Source organism: Xylocopa sonorina, chromosome 7 (assembly GCF_050948175.1).
Source record: "Xylocopa sonorina isolate GNS202 chromosome 7, iyXylSono1_principal, whole genome shotgun sequence".
Lineage (NCBI taxonomy): Eukaryota > Metazoa > Arthropoda > Insecta > Hymenoptera > Apidae > Xylocopa > Xylocopa sonorina.
The window spans coordinates 3,949,974-3,973,044 of NC_135199.1; the positions used below are offsets into that span (position 1 = coordinate 3,949,974).

At 42.4% G+C, this 23,071-nt stretch overlaps 2 protein-coding genes across 5 annotated transcripts in view; one reads left to right on the forward strand and one right to left on the reverse strand.

Moving 5' to 3' along the window:
- The window catches only part of Cwo (transcription factor cwo), a 377,930-nt gene that overhangs the window by 165,294 nt on the left and 189,565 nt on the right, over positions 1–23,071 (forward strand). The window lies entirely within an intron of this gene.
- Positions 1–23,071, reverse strand: part of Pde9 (phosphodiesterase 9) — a 128,432-nt gene that overhangs the window by 8,035 nt on the left and 97,326 nt on the right. For 3 of the 4 annotated variants that reach the window (XM_076898212.1, XM_076898213.1, XM_076898211.1), the window contains 3 exons: positions 11,622–11,746; positions 10,557–10,764; positions 8,484–8,598 (listed from right to left, as the gene is read on the reverse strand). In XM_076898212.1, the coding sequence (XP_076754327.1) occupies positions 8,484–8,598; positions 10,557–10,764; positions 11,622–11,746 (448 nt within the window). Of the gene's footprint in view, positions 1–8,483; positions 8,599–10,556; positions 10,808–11,621; positions 11,747–23,071 lie in introns of those variants that run through there. The other variant, XM_076898214.1, reaches the window with a different exon arrangement.

The window sequence follows — 23,071 nt, forward strand, 5'->3', positions numbered from 1 at the left end:
GAACATTCACGACGGAAAATCAGAAATGAAACAGCGTTCGAAACGGTCCCCGTGGAATCTCGACCGTTTCGAGCGTCGAAAGTGAATTTCCTGCCAGACAGAGCTGTGCGATCCGTCTCAAAATTCAATTCCGCCGCGCAATTCGGCGTAATCTTTGCGGGAATCCCACGGGTCGTAGGCTTAATCGCTCACGAGATGATTTCAAACGTGCGTTGCGTCGCGCCGCGAGATCTGCGCTGCGTGAATGTGTAAGGAACGCGGCGCGGAGCGACGCATTTTAATGAAACGGGCCGCGCGATGTGACGGCGCGGGGCATCGCGACGCGAGTAGCCACTGTATGCGCACGTCCGCGGTATGCTTCCGAGTAAAATGTAAAACCAGCTACCTAAGAAGTAGCTGTTCGCGAAACAGCGAATTCCACCGCTTGTCACGTTCGATTCAGCATCCACGATTGCGTCGCGTATCGACACCAGGCGTTATGCTTCAAAAGCAACGGTCTCTTACTTACAAGCTTGACATTTAAATGTCTGACAGGAGCGTTGAAGTTCCTCGGACACTGAAATTACCCGCCATCGTAACTGGCATTTGAAACTCGGAGGGCGCGCGAGCGAGCTTCGATACAAACGTTACATTGAATACAATATAACGTTTATCAGCGATAAGTGAATTTCTCTCAATAATTCATCTCTTTCAATAATTCATTGGGTTCGAACAAAAAAAAAAAAAAAAAACAAACTGTCGATCGTACAAATAGCGAATAGAAGAGAACACTCGACGAAACGAGATCCGTGCCCCGTTGAAATAACGTTCCTCGAAGCTCTTCCCGGGGTACTTGGCAAATGTCCGTTTAAAATAGTCGTATTATTTTGTAGCAACCGCGCGGGAAAGACGAGATGAGTTTTTAAAAGCGGAAATACGTAGACTTTAATGAAACACGTTCCTCGTTTTACCAGCGAAAATAATTACGGACAGTTGAGGATGTAATTAACCCCTTTAGCTGTTGCGTTTATTCTTCAACTCAATAACTCGGTGAACCTTCGCCAGCGTGTAAAAGCACCGACCGCTTCTTAGCGTCTAAATGCTGTTTGCGCGCCCGTGTTCCCGTTTTCCGGTCCAAGAAATTTCAATCGTATGTTTCTGGGATTATTTTGTCGCGCACGTGGACAGGCGAGTAACGAGGACAATTTAATAAGCCGAGAATTCTGCGTTCAATTTACGTTATGGGCATAGCTCTCTCGATCTGGACAATTTTGCGCAATACGTTCGTATTAGACGAGTGTATGAAACGTTTTTCGAAAGAGCGGAAAATTGGCCAGATATTAAGGACACATTCAATCGCGCTCATTATTTGATGGACGATGCGAAATATTCCCAAAATTTTACAGAAGCACGCGTTACATAAAGTAACTAAATTCCACTCGAAACTCTCACGCTAAGCTTCAAATATACCATGGACACGAAATGGCAATCCTCCAAGATATTTTTATCGTAAAAATTACGAGAAAAACAGATTTTTATATCTCTGTAGAAATGTAAAGGTACCTTTAATGTCTGATTAACGTTATAAAACGAGAATCGAACCTTTCGTTGCATGCCCATGATATAACGCCTACCTAAATTTCAATCTGGTTGGTTTCCGATGGTTCGAAACCATTGAGGCTGGTCGAAGTTTCCCGCACGAAACTCGTGGATCAGCGGTTCAATTGCAGGAAAACTCGATCTTTCGGCCGGACGACTCGCCTGTTCGGGATGAAACTCAGCGTAGATGCGAGAGAAAGCTCGCGTGAACGTAAATAGCGACTTAATCGAATCGTTGTCGAACAGTCGACGCGTAAATGGGCGCGAAAAACCAGATTCCCGAAGAGCGCGGACGCGTTCCAGCTTTGCTCTCGATATATACGTGTACATCGATAGACGAGTTCTCTATTTTGAGATTTTTAGAGTTCCATCCTGTTCTTCGTCAAATTCGAGGTATGCCAACTGATATTCCGGGTTCGTGGAAAACTTCAATTTCCCAGAGCAATAAGGTTCGTTGCAGACGATTAATATTGCGGGTAATTTATTATATTACGCGGTTCCGTTGTTAATACGAAGCAATCCGAGGAAACGCTTTGTGAATGAAATTAATTGACAAATTCTCTGGAATTTTAAGGGAGATTTTCTATTTCCGTTTGCTTTTGAAACGCGCAAATTTTCTTTTGAAAGAACTACCTTTTCGTATCGTTCCCGTTTTTTGTTTCCAATTTTTAAAGGGCACACTGCTCTCTTTGCGATATGTGAAATTCTATCGCGTCAGTTGAGAAAAAGCGCACTTTCATTGCCACAGTCGAACCTATCGACACCATAAACAATCCATCGACTTACTGTACACATTTTTCACGATTGCTCTCGAAACATATTACAAAAAAAGATACGGAGAGAGAAAATTTGTGTTTTTAACTGATATTGAATCAAATATAAACATATATACGTTTGCTCTTCAATTTATTATAGTTCGTATTTGTTCACTTGAATAAAGTAAAAATCTGAATTAATTTTATTCATTTATGTGGGTGATATTTTATAAAATTAATAATTTATTAAATTTTTCAGATATAAGCAATACTATGGAACGCAATGAGAGAAAAATTTCACGAATCGTGAATTGAATTGAATTTTTCGTCTACTTTCAAATTTTAATACTTATTCGTCTCTGTGATCGTAAAATTACAAGAAAATAATAGAGATAAAGGGAATCACGAAATACAGCGATGATCATGTAACAACGTAAAATTTTGTAAGAAAATATTATCCAGAACGCTCTCCGCCCGTTTCTCGTCTGTTTTATCCAATAATGAATCAACGAACATGAAATTCATGGAACAATCTCTTTCTACCATTGCCATCCCTCTTGTTTTATTCGTCGTCTTTTGTTTACCGCAAATTCGAACAATTTCATAAATACAGGATAAAATGCGCAACGCGGAGGAACGTATAAAGCACGCTTCTAACATCTCTGTGTAAAAATTCATGGTGCAAGAAGTAATTGCAAGACGTGATTGCTTCGTTATTTTTCCCTTGTTTTCATTTAAAGGAACATTATTATTCGCCGCCGAGCTTTTACGTGCAAATCGATATTTTTTATGATCAGCGCGTAACAAACAAGCTATCGTAAAGTGAAATTTCGAAACGGTAATTTTACCACGATGTCCGATTCAAAGGCAGCAATTTAATGCTAGTGTACAGTTTGGAAATGAAAAAAAGTACGTCAGATCGGGCAGTTGCAACGCGCGTCGAGGGCTCGAAACGCAGTCATCGCGCAGCAATGCGGACGCTGCGCCATGGGTGCTCCTCCTCGATCCCATCGACAATCACTCAATGGACACGGAATTCACAGGACGGGAACTTCCTCCACCGGTTCCTTTTTTTTTTGTTTCTCCTCTCCGTTTCGTTTCCACCTTGCTCTTTTCGCGAGTCGTTTGAAATTCTACGCACGTATCGCTCGCGGTGCTCCTCCTCGTTCTTCCTCCCGGTGACATCCTGCCGCGACGCAACGATCATCGCGATAAAGCGCCACGGATAAATGAATAAATAATTCCGGCGGCCAACCCCGGCCGCCCTTTTCCGTTCTCGCGCCACGTGGACTCGTTGAATAAAAGCCTGGCTGTATCAGGCGATCGACGAGGGGCATTAACGCCCGCGCCAGGGCGACGACTTGATTTATCGTGGAACTCCGTGCCGCGAACTGGCCTCGCGTGTGTTGCGCGTCCAAACACACCAGGCTGATTTATAATCTCCTCGAACATAGTCTTCGCCGCTATTAAGGGTAGACGAAGGAAATTACGAGACAGTTTCATTGATTTAGTTACATTTTTCCTGTTTGAAGCAAGCTTGATCCAGCGTCCCGATTTTATTGCACGACGAACGTTTTGCAAGGGAACTACACGAGTCCAGGTGTTATAGATGGTTTACAGATTTTCATTCGCCAATGTTTTGTCAATTGGTAATCGAGCTATAATAATTTAAACGATATTTTGGTGTCTCGTGTGATTTTATTAGAAATCGCTATTCTCCGCGTTTGCGTTGAAGAGTGTATATCGGTAGGAGATATACGAAAGTTTCCGTATTATAGGCGAGGCATTAATTATTCTTTGCAAGGATACACCGTGTCACTTCGTGAACATCGTAAAGTTTAATGGGTTTCGTTGCTAGTCGCGTATGTACGAGCCGGCTATCCGTGTCTGATTATTGACTGACTTATACTACTGCGGATTATATACGTCCGTATAGTCTTGCGCGAAACGAATTGGCTTTCAGTGTACACGGTGCACATATTTGTGTATCAATATATTATATTTGACAGCTAACAGACTGGAAATGATAAAATATTAAGATAATTAAACTTCTATACATTGTAGAGTTTTCAACGACAAGTTTAATTATGGGATCTTTACACGTCTATATCTAAAGTTTATCTTTACATTATACTTTGCAAAATTACAATTCCTTTGCAGACAGCACATTTTAGTTTTGATAAACAATTGCACGCGGTAATTATTGAGAATTGTTTACAGTATCGGATAAAACAAATACCCAAAGGAAAAGATTACTTTTTCCCAGTAAATTTAAATAAAATTTAGAATATATTTACCTCCCAATGAATTTCGACTAAAGTCCAAACATCATTTGCAAGTTTAATGAAGCAACGAAACGTACAATCGATTTCAAAGTGAAAACTGTTCGGGTCGTAACGTTGTTTGTGAAAAACGGATAAATTAAATTTGATAAAGATCAATTCGTTTCAGCGATTGCTGCAGCTGCACCACGAGACCGACAATCAAAGCGATTCGAGTGGTATCGAATCGATTTAACAAGCTTATTTCGATTTTATCAGCCACGCGAAATTAATGGATTAAGACTGTTACAGATCGGACCAAGAAATAGAACACCGGGTCCGTTGTTTTCTATTGCCCACAGATTCAATCAATTAACTTTAACGACTCACTGGTTTCACTGGATAGCTTTCGGAGTTATATGATCGCTTTAATTGCACAGATTGGAAATTTGCATGCGGATGTTTTTCTTTCGTTAGCTCGACTATCAGTAGCGAGATAAAAATCTAGTGAAAGTGCAACGGAGCTTTGAATTAGTGGTCGCTCTTTATCATTAAAGAAGGACATGCATACGTGGATTATTTAAATCTAAAAAACGATCGCAAAAATATTAACTAACCAACGCCCACGTTATTGGTCGTTCGAACTTGTAGAATTCATTCTGGCTTTTATGACTCTATTCAATCTATCTACCGTCTCATTTGAAAACGCACTTTCAAATTATTTTCGCCAGAAACTTTTTTAACTATCTTTTCCGGAAAAAACATCAAAGTAACATTAAGAGCCCAAATAATCCCGATGATCTTCTAATACAACAAACGTCGCTCACGCGTTATTATGATACATTGAATTTGTTATCCCCTTGGAATTATTCGTCCAACTCTCGCGTATTTAGTCGGATAAAATGTACCTACGCGATGACGTAGACTTATTCAATTTCTGAGAACAGAGGATTATTTTATATTTTAATAAAAATACGATTTCAAGGAAAGGAGGATAAAACTGGACGCATAATCAGATTGTTCGTTTCGTATTCAAAGGAAATATATTTGGCGACAATTCGTCTAGTACCTCGACTATATAAACCACTACTTATGTCAAAGAACGAACAGCTTTTCTGTCATTAAAGAAAAAACGAATTTACATTCCCTCGCAAAGGAACGCATTAAAATTCTGCGAGTAATTTAAATCATAAACGTTACATCTCCAAAAAACCTTAACCGAATAGAAAACTGAATACGCAATTTTATTCAGCATTCATAAAAGGACACTCATCGTTGTGAAACATAAAACCGAAAGGAGCCTGATACGTCAAAAACTAAATTCCCAAAGAGGTTAAAATAACTTTTCATTTTACGACTGTACCTTTACATTATCATACCATTTTCGGTCCACGAGTACGTATTTATCCCCACGCGTTCACATACGTAGCTACTTAGTCGCAGCCAACCAAACTTGTACAGTGTACGATTTTCTCTGCCAGTATTCGACAGGATACCTGAGTTTTAATTACTCGCTGGCAACCATCGAACACGGAAGATCAAAAAACCGTCTACGTCTCGTGTCAACCGTCACGACAGCGGCTGCTTGCAAAGAACAGCTCGTGATCGATCTAACCGACTAACTCTCGTCGTGCAATATTGTAGTTAGAAACAACGGCTTAATAGATCGGATTATCGGCGGCACTTAATCATCTCGAGGTATCGCGAAGCGGTAGCCTGTCAAGCTTAACAAGTTGCCAGTGGCTCATTGGCAGTCACGTCGTACGCGCCGCGATAATGCTCGATTCTGATCGAAACAGTTCGTTTTTTCGATCGTAATTAACGGGCGACAGCGTCTATGAGAATTTTTCTCTTGCTGCGAAACAATTACCCTTTTACTGTGGTTTTTTCTGCGAATCGATATTTTCGTCCTTTTGTAGGTACCCATCAATACCGCTCTGATATAGTTTGAAAAGAAAAAAATGGGCAACGTAGATGAAAACTGTGGTCAAAATAGTGAAACTGCGGGAAGTTACATTGTACATGGTGTAGTTTGATAAATTCAGTCTCGAATATTGTTTTCAATCAAATTTCACGACAGCGGTTTCAAAGAATTTTAAAATGAATTTTGTATGATACTTTTACGTCAAAATAGGTTACCTAACGTTAACCATCCTTGGAGATAAAATAAAAGGTGTAAAAGAATGCGCAATATTCGACATTTCAGTTGTCGGACCTAAATGTATCGCGTTAGCAGTTAGTTACAATCTGATGCATAACCATTTAAATTTCATTTACCCTTTCTTCATATTTCAATACAACCAATTAACGTGGATTTATTTCAATTTACATTTAATTGTCGCTAATTGAACTTTTAAACGCGTGAATGCAACCAATTAAACTCTATTTCTTCGCATTCTGATTTCAATACGTTCGATTAAATTTCATTTATTACAATTCGCAGTTTCGACGATCCCTCGATAAACAAAATTTCACAAATTTCCAGCTTGGAAAATTGAAAACTTATTCCGCGCGAGCGATATCAAAGACGTACGCGAAATTGAAATTCAAGCTGTTCGTTCGTTTGAACGAGCAACCTTTAGAATCAAAACTGCAATTATGATTTCGCCTGTTTCTAACGTAACGTTCACAATTTCTACCCTCGTGACCTATCGGTCTTTTCCCTTTTGCAAAGTGCACGGCCATTCCGGTTCTTTTCATTATTTTTCCAGCTGTCATTTTGATCTGAGCGTGATTGATCCTCCGTAGATGGTCTCGATGCGAGCGCACGGATCGCAGGTGGGTGGCATTACGCAAGCAGGCTGGGAGAAAATTAATCATCAACGTCTAAGCAGCGATGAAACGCGGATCCGTGATAGGATCGTCTTCGCGACAAAATAATCCATCGTGGAAACGTACCACGAAATTCTATGCACCTGGAGCACCGCGTCGCTTGCAGATAATCGCGAAATAACGCTGGTCGTTGTTTACTTGACGTTGAACTTTAAAAGGATCGCGTCCACCTCGATTTATACGATTTATTCCGTCCACGTTAATCTGGCAGTTCACGTAAAGGTACGTAGTTTATTCGAAATCGTAGGATTCAATGAACGTGATGGTTTTGGTGAATCAACTGTGACGTCAATCGCGGCGACGAATCAAAAATAGATTATATAGATGGAGACCCTCTGATGCGCACGCGACTTCTTCTTGTTGTTTGCCGTATGTTTTTCTATGAGCAAGGTTATTTATGAGTAAGAAAACTTTGAATTCACAATTACGGTTTAAGGTGGACACGTGCTGGTTTTAAAGGAGCCTCGAAAATTATAAAATTCCACATAGAGTTTTCTGCGGATAGAGATTTAAATTAGTATCGCATCGACGGCTTGGAACGAATGTATTTGTTAATCTTCCCACATGCGTGCATACGTAAGCTGTAACCTTTTGGACCAGAAAATACTTTTTTCACCGAAAACGTAAATTCTACTCGGATCTCTTTCGTAATTTTTACACTGCGACGAAATCACCAATTCTAAACTCATCACTTTCAGCGCTAAAAAAATTCCGATTGCTGGTGTGTTCACGATTCACGAAATCGATGTCCATTTCCGAACTCCGTTTCAAAGTGTCGATAAACCGGTATACCGATTGTCTCTAACGCGATAAAGCACAGGATAAAAGAGAGAGAAGGAACGGTAGTTTCACTTTTTTCTTGGACATTCGCCGTTCGTCACGCGATAAAAATCTATCGACTCGTTTGTCGTTCCTTCGCCTGGTTTCCGGCAGCCCCACCGCGGCCCTAACCGCCCAGCCAGCTGCGACTCGAAGTAAATAGCGGCTCGAGCCATCAGAAGAAAGAAGAAGCCCCGGCGTAAGCCGTTAAAGAGAGCAGCAATTTCTATTGACTCACCAGATATTGAGGAACTTTTCTCGCACCTTCCGCTTCATGCTGTCGCTCTTCCGACGATACTGCAATCTGCGGTAGGAATCGGCGTAGAGAGGCTCTGGAAGCTGTTTGTAGAAACCTGAAAGCGACAGCGGTCTGGAGATTGAACCGGAAAACGCTCAGCGCCCCGTCGCCCCGACGGGTCAACCGCGTATCTGATTGATTGAAACGCTATTTTAGAGCGACATTCGCGCTCCGTATACCGCCACTTAGCCGTTCGAGCTAATCATTTCGATTGCAATCGAGAAGTTGCGCGCGACAGAGACGCGAGTTCAGGCGGTCAGCGTGAACCGTTTAAAAAAAAAAGCACAGCTCGCACGATTATCCCCAACGAAAGGATTGCTACTCGTCGACTTGACGCCTTTGTCGAGCCTGTCGCCTCGATCACAATCCAGCCACGAGGTAGCTGGTTCCGATTCGACTGGTTGTCCCGAACTAATCGCTACTTGAGAACAAAGGAGAGCAACGTAAACGAACGGGCAAAGGGAATACGATTGGTCGAGGAAATCGAGTCGACGAAGAGCAATCGTAACGAGCAGCTGGGCGATCCATTAAAAATTCGAGAATGAAAGCTCGCCGGCTGGCTGACTGCGAGCGAATTAAGAACGTGAAAGCTTCCGACGCAGGGGACGCGTTCAGCTTTTTATCACCGCGACGGGTTTAAAGTTCGCTCCCGCGGCGCTGGAAGGCGGAAGAATCGTGCTCTCGCGATGAATGGACGAAAACGAGGCGCAGAAGACGGAGAAAGAAGAGGAAAGAATGAACGTTCCGTGGTGAAGATTGCCTGGGTTGCTTGCCACTTTGTAGCTTTGTATCCGCGCGTTCTCTGTCTACCACGGTGTTCCCTTTCGATTCGCCGATGGCCGATCTCTGCTCGCGGAGCTTCCGGTTAAAAGAAACACCCTGTATGTACGCGTTTGCCTAGAAACCGAAGATAGGAATAGCTGCAACGGTTCCTTGCAAATATTTATTCAGCGGCAGGCGCATTCGGCCAGTGTGCTGTTTATCCACGCGTATATCCATCGACGGATCGGTAGCGTCGGAAAGGTTTTTCGATTCGTCCCAAGCGGCTAGGAATTTTTCTAAGCCAGCGATGAGCTTTCAGCGGTGACCCTTCGGAGTGGTTCGTGCCAATCGAAGCGTAACGTTTTTCTTTAGTACAGTTTGGACGAATCCACGGGAAGAATTTCTTAGAAAATCGTGACAATTCTCGTAGCTTTGACCAGTCGTCTCTAACGTAACGCGTTTGATCGAGGAAAAGAGTTGGAAACGAAAGAACAAGAGCAACCTCGATCGCGGGAAAGTTTGACGACCGATGGAAACGCAGCTCGCGAAACGCCGTGATTTTTCACCGATAGCGAGGAAGCGTTTAATTTCGTTTGTCTTTCCGCGTGGAGTTTTAATGTTCGACACGTCGATGAACGGAAAATTTGATTCCTATCGAAGCGGATTTCACGTCGAAACGTACCGTTTCCGCTGAAGCTTCATTTTCCGGTTGACGGGGGCGAAAAAAGATACGATATGTTCCGCAGTGCGCGTTTCCCATTGTACCGTTCGACAAAGGCAGAAGAAACGAACAGCGGAGGGACGAACTGAAAAATGGAGAGCATCGAATGCTTCGAATTGCCTCCGCCCGCGCTAGACCCCTCCTTTATTTCTCCGTGAAACTTTCGCCAGCTGTGCAACTTTGCATCGTCGAAAAGTCAATCATACGGCTGCACGATTAGATTCTATATAACTGAAGCAACAGCTTTTATACCGCTACGTTCCAATTTCGATGTCTAGATGCCCTAGAGCACTTAACGAGCAAAACAGAGGGACAAATAAACCCGTGAACAATGTTTGAACGTATGTGAATAGAAATTAATATAAAAGTTTAAACACAACTGAATTCGTAACTGAATAGGAGTAATAGTTAATATCGTTATGAATCGAACGAGTAACGTGTCAAATTCAAAAGGACGAGGGACTTTTCGAAGAACGATGCCGTTAGCGCGGACGGAAGCAACGGGTTCGTCTTATCAGCAGAAAACTTACTCAGCCAACTGAGCTGGTCGTTGTGCTCCAGCTTGTTCTTGAAACTGTCGACTTGCCGCTTCAGTTCACGAAGAGCGAACGATGGCGTCGCGGACAGAGCTTCTTGATGCTCCCGAAGTTGCCGTTCCAAGGCCGCCACGCGTCTCTCGAGAGCCCACAGCACTTCCGCCTCGATCACCCCCGACGAGGCCGGATGCGCTCCGACGATCTTCAAAAGAAGAGATACACTCCTTGCAGCCACGTTCAAGATTCTATCAAATGTACATCGAGTGTGTCGTAATAGTGCGAACTATCCATCGTATAATCGAGATAAGATATATCGCTAACTGGAACAGACCGTTGTTGTTCTTCTCTTATTGATTTCTCCTTAGTTTTCATTTTTACGAGACGGACACGAATCAAGTTAGATTTTAGTCTCGTGGACGTAGGAAGTACCAATTGACAACTGTTAGCGTTAGCAAGGAAAGTATCGTTATACAGGCTTTTATATTGGATCGGGTGTATATGTTCCACGTGTATTTGTTATTATTCCGAGAAGAATACCGTTTCATGTTTTACGGACTGTTCCTCTTGTAATCGCGATAAGATATACGGTTAGCAGGAAGAGCTAATCGCCGCTATTCTTTCATTGAATTTCTTGCTACTCTCCTCTTTTCACGAGAAGATGGATAGGGAATTAAAAAGAAGTGAAATCGAAGAGCACTATCTAGCTACTCGCAAATTTTCTTTTCTATCAGATTTCTCAAAGTAAACACCAATTTAAATCACGAACGAGTGTCGTTATACCAATATCCACATGCCTGAAAAGCACGGTTGTTAATAAGAAGCTTCTAATTTGAAAATTTCGATCGAGTTGGAATGTAAAAACGGATCAAATCATTGCGATTACAATAAAACTTTTCAATTCGATTTGAAACGGGCCTCGTGCGTTGTTAAAGGATCGAGACGATTTTTAGGGACGAGGAAAATTAACATAATTTAACAAGGAACGCTGGGAGAAGATTTGGAGAAAGGGGGTCGAGTGAAATTGACAGAAACAACTGTATATGATAGGCAGATCGTTACCTGGAGGACATAAGGTGAATCGGGTGTGTTCGCCGGCAAATTGTTCGAAATGTTCAACAATTTGTCCCCCTTACGGAGCTTCACGATGTCCAGAGGGCCAGCCTCTGCTGCATTTCTAAAGAGTTCTGCAACATATTTATGAGAAACATCATACACATTATAAATGTATAGCTTCGACATTTAATATCCGATTAATCGCGCTAACTTTGCTAAAAACTCTCCGGAGCATAATATTTATTCATACCAATATTGCATAAGTTACTGTCATTTTTTGGTAGACGACATTTCCCATGCTACGATGTAGTTTGCAATTTTAATAGCGCATTAATGAAATATACGAGCACTCTGCACACTCGCTTCAAACGTGTCTCGTACGCTCGTACAATATTTCCCAAAAACGTTAAAAGCACAGGGAATATCCACCGATTCGCAAAGAGCAATATTGCTATTATAATATTTATAATTCTTTTAATGCTTGTGAAGCGACATTAGCAAAATACGTATGTAATTAATGAATGAGAACAAGCAGCACGTGATCGAAGCGTAGAATGTTTAAAAACCACTCCAATTGTTGGAAAATTCCGCATTGCCATACTTTTCGAACTATTCAAACCGATTCAATCGAAACTCTCCAGATGTCTATACAACCCGGCTAAACAAACCCCAACTAACAAAGCCTGCCTATATTCACAAGTAATCGTGAACAAGAACGACAATGGGGGTGGCTGGTTGCCGAAAAACCGACGGCGCCATGCTAAAAATTGACGCCCGACCAATCGTGAATTCATTATTCAAATGTCGCGGCCCGAAGCGTTGCACACTTTCGACGTTATCGAGCGTAACGACATTTTATAAGTAAATGTTTTATTCATCGCCAAAGCGGGTCGCGCAGTTTCGCGTAACGCGGCCTAACGCGTGCATTACGCCGACGGAATTACGGCCACAACACCAGGGCGAGTACCGTCACGCCGTTCGTTTCCATCCACTTTCGTCGAAATTATTCAACGCCGGCAGATACTCGCCCGCTCGCCAGACGAAACACGCGAAAACGGTGTCCGCGAGCTGTTTGTAACACTTCGTCCTGGTTACAAATTCGCCCTGGATCATGCGTGATTTATAGGGACGTCGTTTGTGCACCGTGGCAGCCGATCCGTTTTTGCGCCCCCGAGCGTCGAGGGCGGAGGAACTGCGTGAAGAAACTCGTGGGACCAGCGTGGGCTGAAGGTGGTTGAATAAAGTTGGCGAGAGTAAACACGAATTAATAACGAGTAATTTCTTCTCCAACTTCTGACAAAGGCTAAGTGTAACGGTAAGAAGGAATATTTTCCTCTTTTCTGCGAGGTAGAAAACGCGGCACGGTACAAAGGAAAAATAGACGAGAAAAGTGTATCCTCCCAGGACGTAGTAAACGAACAAAAGTATCTCGAAGGTAGATATGAGACAAACATCGCGTTGTAAAGATAGATGCTCCCACGAGCCCGTAATGACGACTCCTCGAACCCCCGTACATACCCAACTCACCATCGATTAGGTTCGTCGATGTGACAAAGCGAGGGATGGGGAAAAAAAAAAGTGTTCACTCCCCGTCCGCGGTCAGAGAAAGAGAAAGAAGTTATTTCACGACGAAGGTGATCATTCGATCTGGAACAGAACAATATTACCGAGCAATATTACCGGGTCCTCTATTTGCCAGAATTTACTATCCAATTATCGCGACGCTGTTACCCTCCGCGGTTCGTACCCTCGGAACGTTCTCGGCTCGTTCAAGCGTACAGCCCTAACTCCTACCGCGGCGCGGCTGCAAATCTCTCGAGATCTAAACACAGAGATTAAAACCAATAAAGTTGACTGGTTCCGCGAGGCGTGCCGTGTCGTTTCCTGATTAACGCTCTCGCGGGCTCCGTCGATTCCATAAATTCAGCATCGAACGAACCGGCCGCTCTTGATTAACTGACACGTAGCCGTAGAAACCGGGGCATAAATCCCGCGCGCGGGCAAATGAAATTACCATTTAACAACCGCGCGGCGGTTCCTTGGGTTCGGGAGCGTGAACGCGCGAGGGGACGAACGCGGCGACGAACGCACCGCTGCCGGGGGATCGGGAAAATATTCTCGCCTCTGTATTATGGAGGATTAACACGTTTCCCGAATGAGTAATGGGTGGCGCGAAAACGCGGCCACGACGACAATTAATCATCGGCTCGTAGGTGCGCGCGTTCTAATGCAGATTGATGCCGTGCAATAAACCGATACGACCCGCGTTTCCGTTCCGCGTCGCAAATAATAACCAACGAATTATCGAGCCACGTGGAGCTAACTGAATAATTGCCGGCGGACTGCGTCGCGGGAGCCGCGGACGATCGACTTGTCCGCTTGGTTGGGACGATTCTAGTCTCGATGTAATTACGTCCGCGAGACGAGAGCGGGTTGTTTCGCAGATTCGCGGCAGTAGCCATCTTGTTGACTGAAACGCGCAACTTGCGTGTCACAGCGTGAAACGAGGATTGTTTGGGAAGTAACGAACGATTCTTGTCTCGGTGTTGCTCAGTTGAATAGTTGTCGAAATTAACGATGGGATAATGCGAGATGCGAAATTGTTAGCGGATTAACGTGGAAGTCTGTCGAAGATGAACTACTGGAGTTTACGTACTCTGATTGTCGTAACGAGCCAACGTGATTCAGCGGGCTTGTCGTAAAGAAATCGCGGTGAAAGATAATACTGTAAATATTGGGTTTGATGTTACTGTAGCATCGTTTTATCAGTATTGATTTCGAGACCTTGTTCGGCTTTGATGTAATTTATCAATTTTAATTAATTACGCTCACGACCAAGATAATTAGTTTAGTTCAGTTATTAAATTTCACTACTCGCTGGAGTAATTAATCTTCGTTCTCGGAAACCTAGTACCTTATTTACTCAGAAACGTTTACTAATAGTCCAAGTATTTAGACTAGCTCGCGTTATTTTACGAAGAATAGAATTTCTGTGCGTACGAAAATGTAACGCGCGACATAACCCAACGATTTTATCGCGCATTCTACTTCTATAAGGATCACCAGCGTAGAGAAAAAGTTTCCAATTGGACGGAATTCAACGGCAAGTACTCCGGTTAGCATTCCAGAGAAGCCAAGAGGCAGGAATTCGTGTAGCTTTTAGATCGCGACAGAGAAAAGAAGGAAAGCGCTAATGGCATCCGGCAAACGCTTAAAAAACAGAAAGAAGGATAAAAGTTTCCCGTTGTTCGAGCTATCGATTCGAGCGCCGGCTACGTCGTATTCTTCGAGAAGGTTCACGATTCCCCATGAAAAATGAGTTTCCCAACGAATGTCATCCGAGAGTCATTTATAAAATTCACACCGTTGCTTCTTACTCTGTCACCTTTTTTCCTGTAAACGACGAACGCACGTTTCCCAAACATAATAACGGATCTTTCTCGCGGAAAGAACAGCAAGTCGAAGGACCGATTTTAAATTAAATTCTCTGCACGCGAATTTAAGAAAGCACGTGCAAGTGACATGATGAAACGTTGCAGGAAACGGACACGTATCGTTGCTTCAAAAATTTCCTACTCGTGAGAAAATCTCGCGCCACGAACCGATTTTAACTTATAATTGTACATTTCCTGCGAATTATTCTTTGACGTCTTCATGACGCTACGAGTCTTGCATTGTTGACATTCAATTACAACGACAAGCGATACGAAAGTAAATTATTAATCGAAAAAAGCATTGAAAGAGAGGCATGTGGTAACGATTCCTACGACGTCTTCATTTCGTATTTTTTGCACAACGTTCGCTACGAAAGAAGGAAATTCTCTTGGCAAACACGAGAAAGAAAAGCAATTTCGAAGCAAAATATTTTCGAGCCAATATTTCCATACCTTTCTCCAATAAACAGTCGTTTAATTCGAATCTTCTATTTCAAAGGACGCGTAAATAAATAATTCGACTAACATAACATAAATTGTAAGACATCGAACATTCTGGATGAAAAATTACTAAGAAACCTCAATCAAATTTCCTTTCTCCGCACTTGGATAAATAACATAAATGTCACGTACTGATCATCGCTTGAAGTTCATCGCGAAATGATAGCTCCTCTCTTTTATTTCCCGCTCGCGTTCACGTGGAGCAACGAATGATGAAAAGCAGGCGTCAACGTAAACAGATTCCTTGGATTCCTTGAATATGCAAAGAAACTTAGTAAATAGGGTTCGCGGATGGTAAACATATCTCCCGCTGCGAGATGAGACAGAAATAAACGCAGGACAACAATGAAAAATGAACGGAATCCTACGGAAACCATTTTTAGAACGTTTCATTCTAAACCTCATCCTTACTCTGTGAATTAATACAAAAAATGGTAGAACAAACGTTTTCGTATCCTTTTCGACTATAAAAGTACTCCCTTTATGCTGAATCATTCCGACTGTTCGATTGAGTCGTGGGAAAAAGGCGAAACCGTAGCCACGAGCGGAAAAAAGTAGAATCCGCGAGCTACAGTGGAAAACCCGAAAAAAAACGGCTCGTTTGGTTACCGATTGTTATAAAATTCACCATGTTCTGAAAAAATTTCGAGGAAAAACCGCTGGTAATAAATGAATGTTATATTCAATACTTTTTGCTTATGACTGTCTGTGTGAATTTGGAACAGGTTGAAAGAATAAAAATATTAAACTCGGCAACAAGATAATAGAGATAATAAAAATACAAATTCAGCATTAAAACGCTGCTAGACATTCGTATCCTTTGGCATAAAAACCTTTGAAGTTTTCCAATGTGATACTAAAAAGTTCCGATCGGACGTTTAACAATTAAATCAAACATTATTCCATACAATCGTACAACGTAATCGTTAAAGTCTTTTTATATGTACTAACAGTAGAAATTACATATCTTTCAATCCCGCACGATAAATATGAAAGTACGGTAGGAAAATAAATATTTTTTAATGATTCCTACATATTGTTTAACTTTCCACTGTACAGCGAAAGGATTAATGATAAAACATTTTTCTATATAATTTAGATTATACATTTGTTTACTTTTCTGTTTAATTATTAGCTTGCGTTTGTTGCAACAGTAGAAGTAAAATATTATTATCGATTTTATAGCCATTAGGATATTTCACGATTGTAAAGAGGAATACAAAGAAATTTTAAATTCTCACGACGCGGCATCGCATGTTTACCTAGGTAAAGCAAGGGTGCGAGATAAGGGTGCAAGACAAGGGCACATGTCAAGAAAATGAGTAAAAAAAGTAAGATAAACGTAAATAGTACGAGCTTATGTAGTTGAATAATTTTTCCTATTGCGAGTTTGCGAGTTACTCGAGAGACTTTTCGGATATTTGAAGCTACCCTCCTTTTAATCGTTACGTATGCAAGATTACAGCCTGAAGAGAGGATCGATCGCCCGCAATTAAGAGAAAAGGAACGTATGATAAAGCAAAGGAAAATTCTACAATATGCGTTGCTTCGATATTCGCGAACACCCGCTATACACAAGGAGAATCAGAGAATGCACACGGAACACGGAAACGCGGCACGAGTGCAGCTCGCGTACCCACGCCCACGCGTGCATTTGAATGGAGGCCGCTAATTAAACTGAAATCGTTCATAGCGTGGCGCGAACAATATTTACTGCGCGGCCACGCTCTTTTCGAGTCCAACTTCGAGTCTAAAAATGGAAATCATATTATGCGGTCACCGTTGGTGGGGGATTAATTAATTCAGCCTGTCCGATCGGCATTCATACGTATAACCAATCAGAGTCAAAAATATCCCAACGAATTTCAAAATTAATCGTCAATTAATTCGTCAGTCTGGACACCTACTTTCCCCTACCTCCTCTAATTAACCTAGATTGTTTCGTAAATTATTCAAAATACGGCATTCCACGCGCTCGATAATGAGAAATTCACGTGAAACGACGCGCGGACGTTTAAAATTCGTGTGAGGAGAGGCGCTGTGCGGCGTGGCGACTTTCATTTTCTCATCAATGTTAATCAAATTCGAAAGACTTCGTATTTAATATTTTCCTTTCTAATGAAAAGAGAAGGACGATTACCTTCCGCGCGACAACTATTATTATAATGTCACGGAACATTCCGCTTTTATACGATAAATTGCCCCCAACGTTCAGCTATGTCTACAAATTTCTCATTACTTTATGAGCATACCTTTAACCTTACAATTTGCGTTTATGGAATAGCTTCTTTAATTAAAATACCATTCTATAGCTGCGTCCACTAAACAAAGCACGCAATACCGTGGTCCCAGAATTAACTCGCCAACCAATAAAGCGCGCTGCTAGAAATTTCAGAAAAACATTTAAGCCTTTACATCAATCTCGAAACGTATTCGCACATTTGACACGAGTTCGTGCGATTAACGAAAAATCCAAAAAAACGGAAGCGGGAACGCGCGACTGCTCGGTATATTGCGTAAATACCTTAACGAGAAGAGCAAGCACACGTTTCGTCGCGAAATTTTAATTAACTTATCGGCGGAACATATCGTGCCGGGAGATTTATCTAAAATTAACGATTCCGGTGTAGAACCCTCGTTCGAACTGCGCAGGAAGTCGCGTCACGTCGCATCGGAAGCCGCAAGGACGTTTGCCGCCGGGGAAGTTTCCCAAACGAGGAAAGCCACGCCGCGTCGATTACACTTGTCGAAATTATGGAACCAAATATTAGCTCGAGCAACGAGCGCAGGGAGCGAAAGGAAAAGTCGGGAATAATAGGGTCTTGAATTAGAGCGGAAAGACGGGGCGGGTGGCGATCAAAGGTGGAGAAGAGACGGCGCGCGGCACGACGAGCTATAAAAATCGAGCAGTCGACGTTCATTGAACACGGTATGCGCGATCGTTCGCCGGGTAAACTCTTTTAATTGAGCGCGGGGGTGGATACGCTTCGTGGAATCGTCACGGAGCCCTCTTCGCTGCGCGCTTCACAGAAACGATTGAACGATTCGTCGTTCCGTGTCTCGATCGAAGCCACGTAGAATTGGCGGTTGCGTTTTGTTATCGAGGAACTATTTCCTGGTATAAAATCGCGATAGTGCTAATAACATTCGAGCCGATTACTTGCAGTATAAAATAGAAGGAACCTCAGAGAATTAGATATTGTAACTATTGTATTATATCTCTTCGATGTACAATTAATATTATTTGGATACCGTACGTGTAATTATTTGTATAACGTTTCGTCAATAATTGTCTCGTTAAGGTATTTGTTGAATCCACCACCACGATGCTCGTTACGTTCCCTTTAAATCAATTAATCCAACGAGAGATTGTGCTTTTCAATTTTACGGGCTGACTGAAAGCAGCTTTGGCCGTCGATCAATTCGAGGCTCCTCGACGCGGAAATTTGTCAAACATTAATTCCTGATTTCCTTTCGTATACGAGAGATAAGCGTGAAACTCGTCTACGCTCGAGACCAGGCCAGAGAAGGTAACCGAGAGGACAATGTCTAATTATGCGCGAAGTGGAACTTACTGGAACTTGCTCGGATCGATTGCGACTCGAATCTGCAACACTCTCTGCGTTCCTGGGGTAACCGGGATCTCGTCCTTTTATGCGCGAACGTAACTTTGGAAACGCCGCTTGCATGATTGAGTAACATAAAAAATGTACCGTGGGCCACGAGTCGGCGCGTGCATCCCCTTTCCTGCTGAATATCTCTTGCGCAACCAGATTCCTCGTTCGAAGAATGCAAGAGAGGAAGGGATGATAAAGAAGTAATTCCGCAAGATGTACCTTTTTTCACTCTCTCTTTCTCTATCATCCCGAATTCAAGCTTCTTTATGGTGCTTAAAATTTACCGAGGCAAACTTGACGACGAAAAAGGATGAACTTCGCAGAAGAAGTTTAGTAGAGAGCGGTTCCTAGGCCAACAGCTGTTCTCACAAACCTCGCACCTTTATCTCAGTATCCATCTCGGTACAAATCTCGAATCATCGCACGGATATAGCAGATGGAGCAATTATCGACGTCAACGCGTCGTGCACGTGACCGTATACAAGCGACGCAAAGCACGCGTCTCGAATTCCACTTGATTCCACCTGAAACGGGGTTAAATCACCCTAAGATGGCGGCAACGGGTCACACCCGATGCCACCGCAGAAATTTAACCCTTTGACACCGGACCGATACGAGAACGAAATTATAGACGATACTAGAAGGCAGCGATTCTAGGATCGATGCAAGACGATTAAGTTAATCTTCGATCGGTACAAATAAGATAGCACCTGAAACGTTGCAATATTTCTACCCTCGATCGGTAGATAGAAGTCATGAGACGAATCGAGCGAGTAGTTCGTGTCACCGTGCATAAATACAGGATCTGTGCCGTGAACGAAGCCCGGCAACGAAGGGGTTAAAGTTCCCCGTCGAAAAGTTCGACCCTCACCCCCAATCTCAGCCAGGCGGTCGCGGCCACAGCGTTGGCGAACGCGAGAGCAACTTAAGCAACCCGATGGAAATCAAAGTAGTCTTCCTACCTTCTCTCGTTCGCTCGTCCGCTTGCACGGTTTGCACGCGCGAGAGGTTTGCGCGAGCGGCAGCTCTTGCGGCTGGTTTGTCCTGGCTCACACGACGCGGCTCCGTAACGAAACGAAACGAACGTGGTGGCACATATACAGAGGCGAAAGAAGGGGGAGAGCTATCTTCCGACCCGTCCATTGGCTCTAATAGGATAATGAAACGTGAATCATGGATGTACGGCGGACGATTATATTTTTATTGTGACCCACGCTCAATTTATTCATTATTTTGTTGAGGCCAATATCATTGGTACGAGGTGTAGGAAGCCATTGCGGTCGGAAAGCATCGCCCGAGAGTTCCTACGGGCCACGGTGCCTCTCCGCCATTACTTTTTATTGTGCTCGCTCGAATTAGAAAATAAACATATAGATGGATTGGCTACATCCTCCGATAACGACCGCGTAATTAGCGAGAGCCGATGGGAAATTGCGCGCGTCGAGTCGCGTCTACCTCTTCTAGCTGTTCGTTTACGCTCATTCTTGTCACTGATGTTTGATTATGGCACCGAGAACACTGCCAGATCTGTTTGCACGCTGCGAACCGACATGTTCCCTGCGGATCCGTTAAATGATACATCAACAAAGACAGCGTGTATTGTTTCTTTAACTAGGTTACCGTAATATCAAACTCACGATATTATTATTGCAATTACTTCGACTCGATCTAACTGGTTCGCTAGAACCCGTTACCCTCGCTTCGGGCGGAGAACTCGTTTTTCTTTAAATTCCGACTTAATCGCGATGCGGATAACGCGAAATTAAGTAATTTGTGCGATTTGAAAACTTGTTGAATCGACGAGCTAGATGGGAATTCAAGGAAGCTGAGCAAGTATCAGCTGCGTATAGCTGAAATTTTTTGCTTTAATATCTCAGATTTTAACCAAATAAATTTCACGATCCGAGGTTTTTCATTTACTTGCAATAATTCTTCCTTTTTTGTGATAACTGTCTATCGTACATTTTATCGTTAATCCTTTATTATATGGTTACTTCAAATGAAAGTTCTCGATGGATAACTTCTTATCCATCAAATTATCTTAAGATTAATCTCGCACCATCTTTGTTTCTACGCGACTTTCTTAATTTCAATCATTTCTCACTGTTCAAGTTTATCTCGAACGTCAAACATATATATACCAAACGAGTGATGAATGATTTCATTAAATTCTAAAAGTAGTTGCTAACATTTATCAGGAGGTTCACCGAGACCCACTTCAGGAACCGATGGAAGCCCAAAGTTGACTAACTGATGGACGTCTTGTGGTTCGATCGGGTATAACTAACTACGTCCGTGTATCCCAACACTGCAGCAAAAGTTTACTGTATTATAACACATATACTGTGCACTAACTATGTGCAAAGTTGAACCAAATTGGCGACCGAAACGTCGCGGCACTCTTCTCGTTACACGTCACTAGAGAGTAGCAGTTTAAATTAAGAAAGTTATTCAATTTAATGCTGCCGTTACGCTATGTTTTGAGCCCCTGAAACGATTCGTGCAACAGCGGCGAGTGGGTAAATTAAACGATGAACGTGAACTTCCACGGTATCGTCATGTTTGTTCAACGAATGATACGGCTTTTTCCTCAAAAACCTTTAACTCCGACTCCGCTGGATTTCGTACAGACGAAACGACTACACGCGAAACTAACCGCAGGCAAAACCAGTCCATCATATCGTGCAATCATTGTCGATTTTCGTTCGTTACTCGGACCAACTTTCGACAAATCCGTCCGGATATCGAGTGCACCATCGGCGACGGCCGAGGCCACGCTTCCGGGACGAACGCGCTGCAGAATTGGCAGGTCTCGACTACTCTATTTTTCCAAGAACTGCGAACTCGCTCCATTGAAATATTGGAGTAACACGCGGTACTAATAACACAATTTCTCTAAGCAACTTCAATTACAAAAAAGACTTTTAAGACTAATGCGTAATTCTTATTTAAAAAAATTCCTGTTCCTTTATTCTCTCGTGAGTTTCAGGCATATTTAGTACGCTAATTTGTGTTTGTTTCACTTTGCATAACGAGGGATTCTCCCAGCTTGATAAGATGGAATTTTATTGGAGTTAGAGCGAAGAAACGTAATTGCAGGATTCTAAGAAATTTTCTTCCGTCTTTTCTCAGTGCTCGTCTTTAGTTGGGGGGACGTTCTTAAGGTCCGACGAAAGATAAACTTCCTTAATAACTTTTAGAAAAGCTTGCATTTTTATAGCTCCTACAGCCTCGTTTAGTGACTCGAGTTTTGATACATCTTCATTATCGAAGCGTAACCTCTCGTTCAAGATCGTTCACGAGTTACTTCTCGGATAATCTCGAAATAACTTTAAGAGTCATTTATATAGAAGTAAATGGATTTGTGGCCAAACGCGGTGATGAGAAAATAAAGCTGCTAGTACCTGCATAACTTCGGAAAAAGCTGGGGTTTAAGGTATCTACCATTACACATAATGTGTAGAAACTTGAGAAAAGTTCAGAAAAGGAGCTGAAAGGATAAACTTACGATTATAGACTGAAGAGTGAGGGAACTTCAGTTTAGCTGTACTTGTGGTAACTCTGGTCTATTTGTTCAAAATCCAATTTTAATAACAACATAGTCTATTCAAAGGCAACAATTTCTCCTTATTTCATAGCGTCATGTATCAAATAACTATATTCTCACCCCTTCTTCCTGTACCATTCACGAATAAAACTTATCACACAACTACTTCCTCGACTGTATAAATCTGCCCAATCTTGTCACAATTAGAAGCTATAATTATATTTACGATCGTGACCCGGGCAACCTTAATTTCCCAGAAGAAAGTGCAACAGAAATAAGATTCTAGGTGGGTCAAAGGTGAACGATAATTCGTGAAAAAAGTTCTGCCATTACTATTTATTTTATTGCAAACAATTT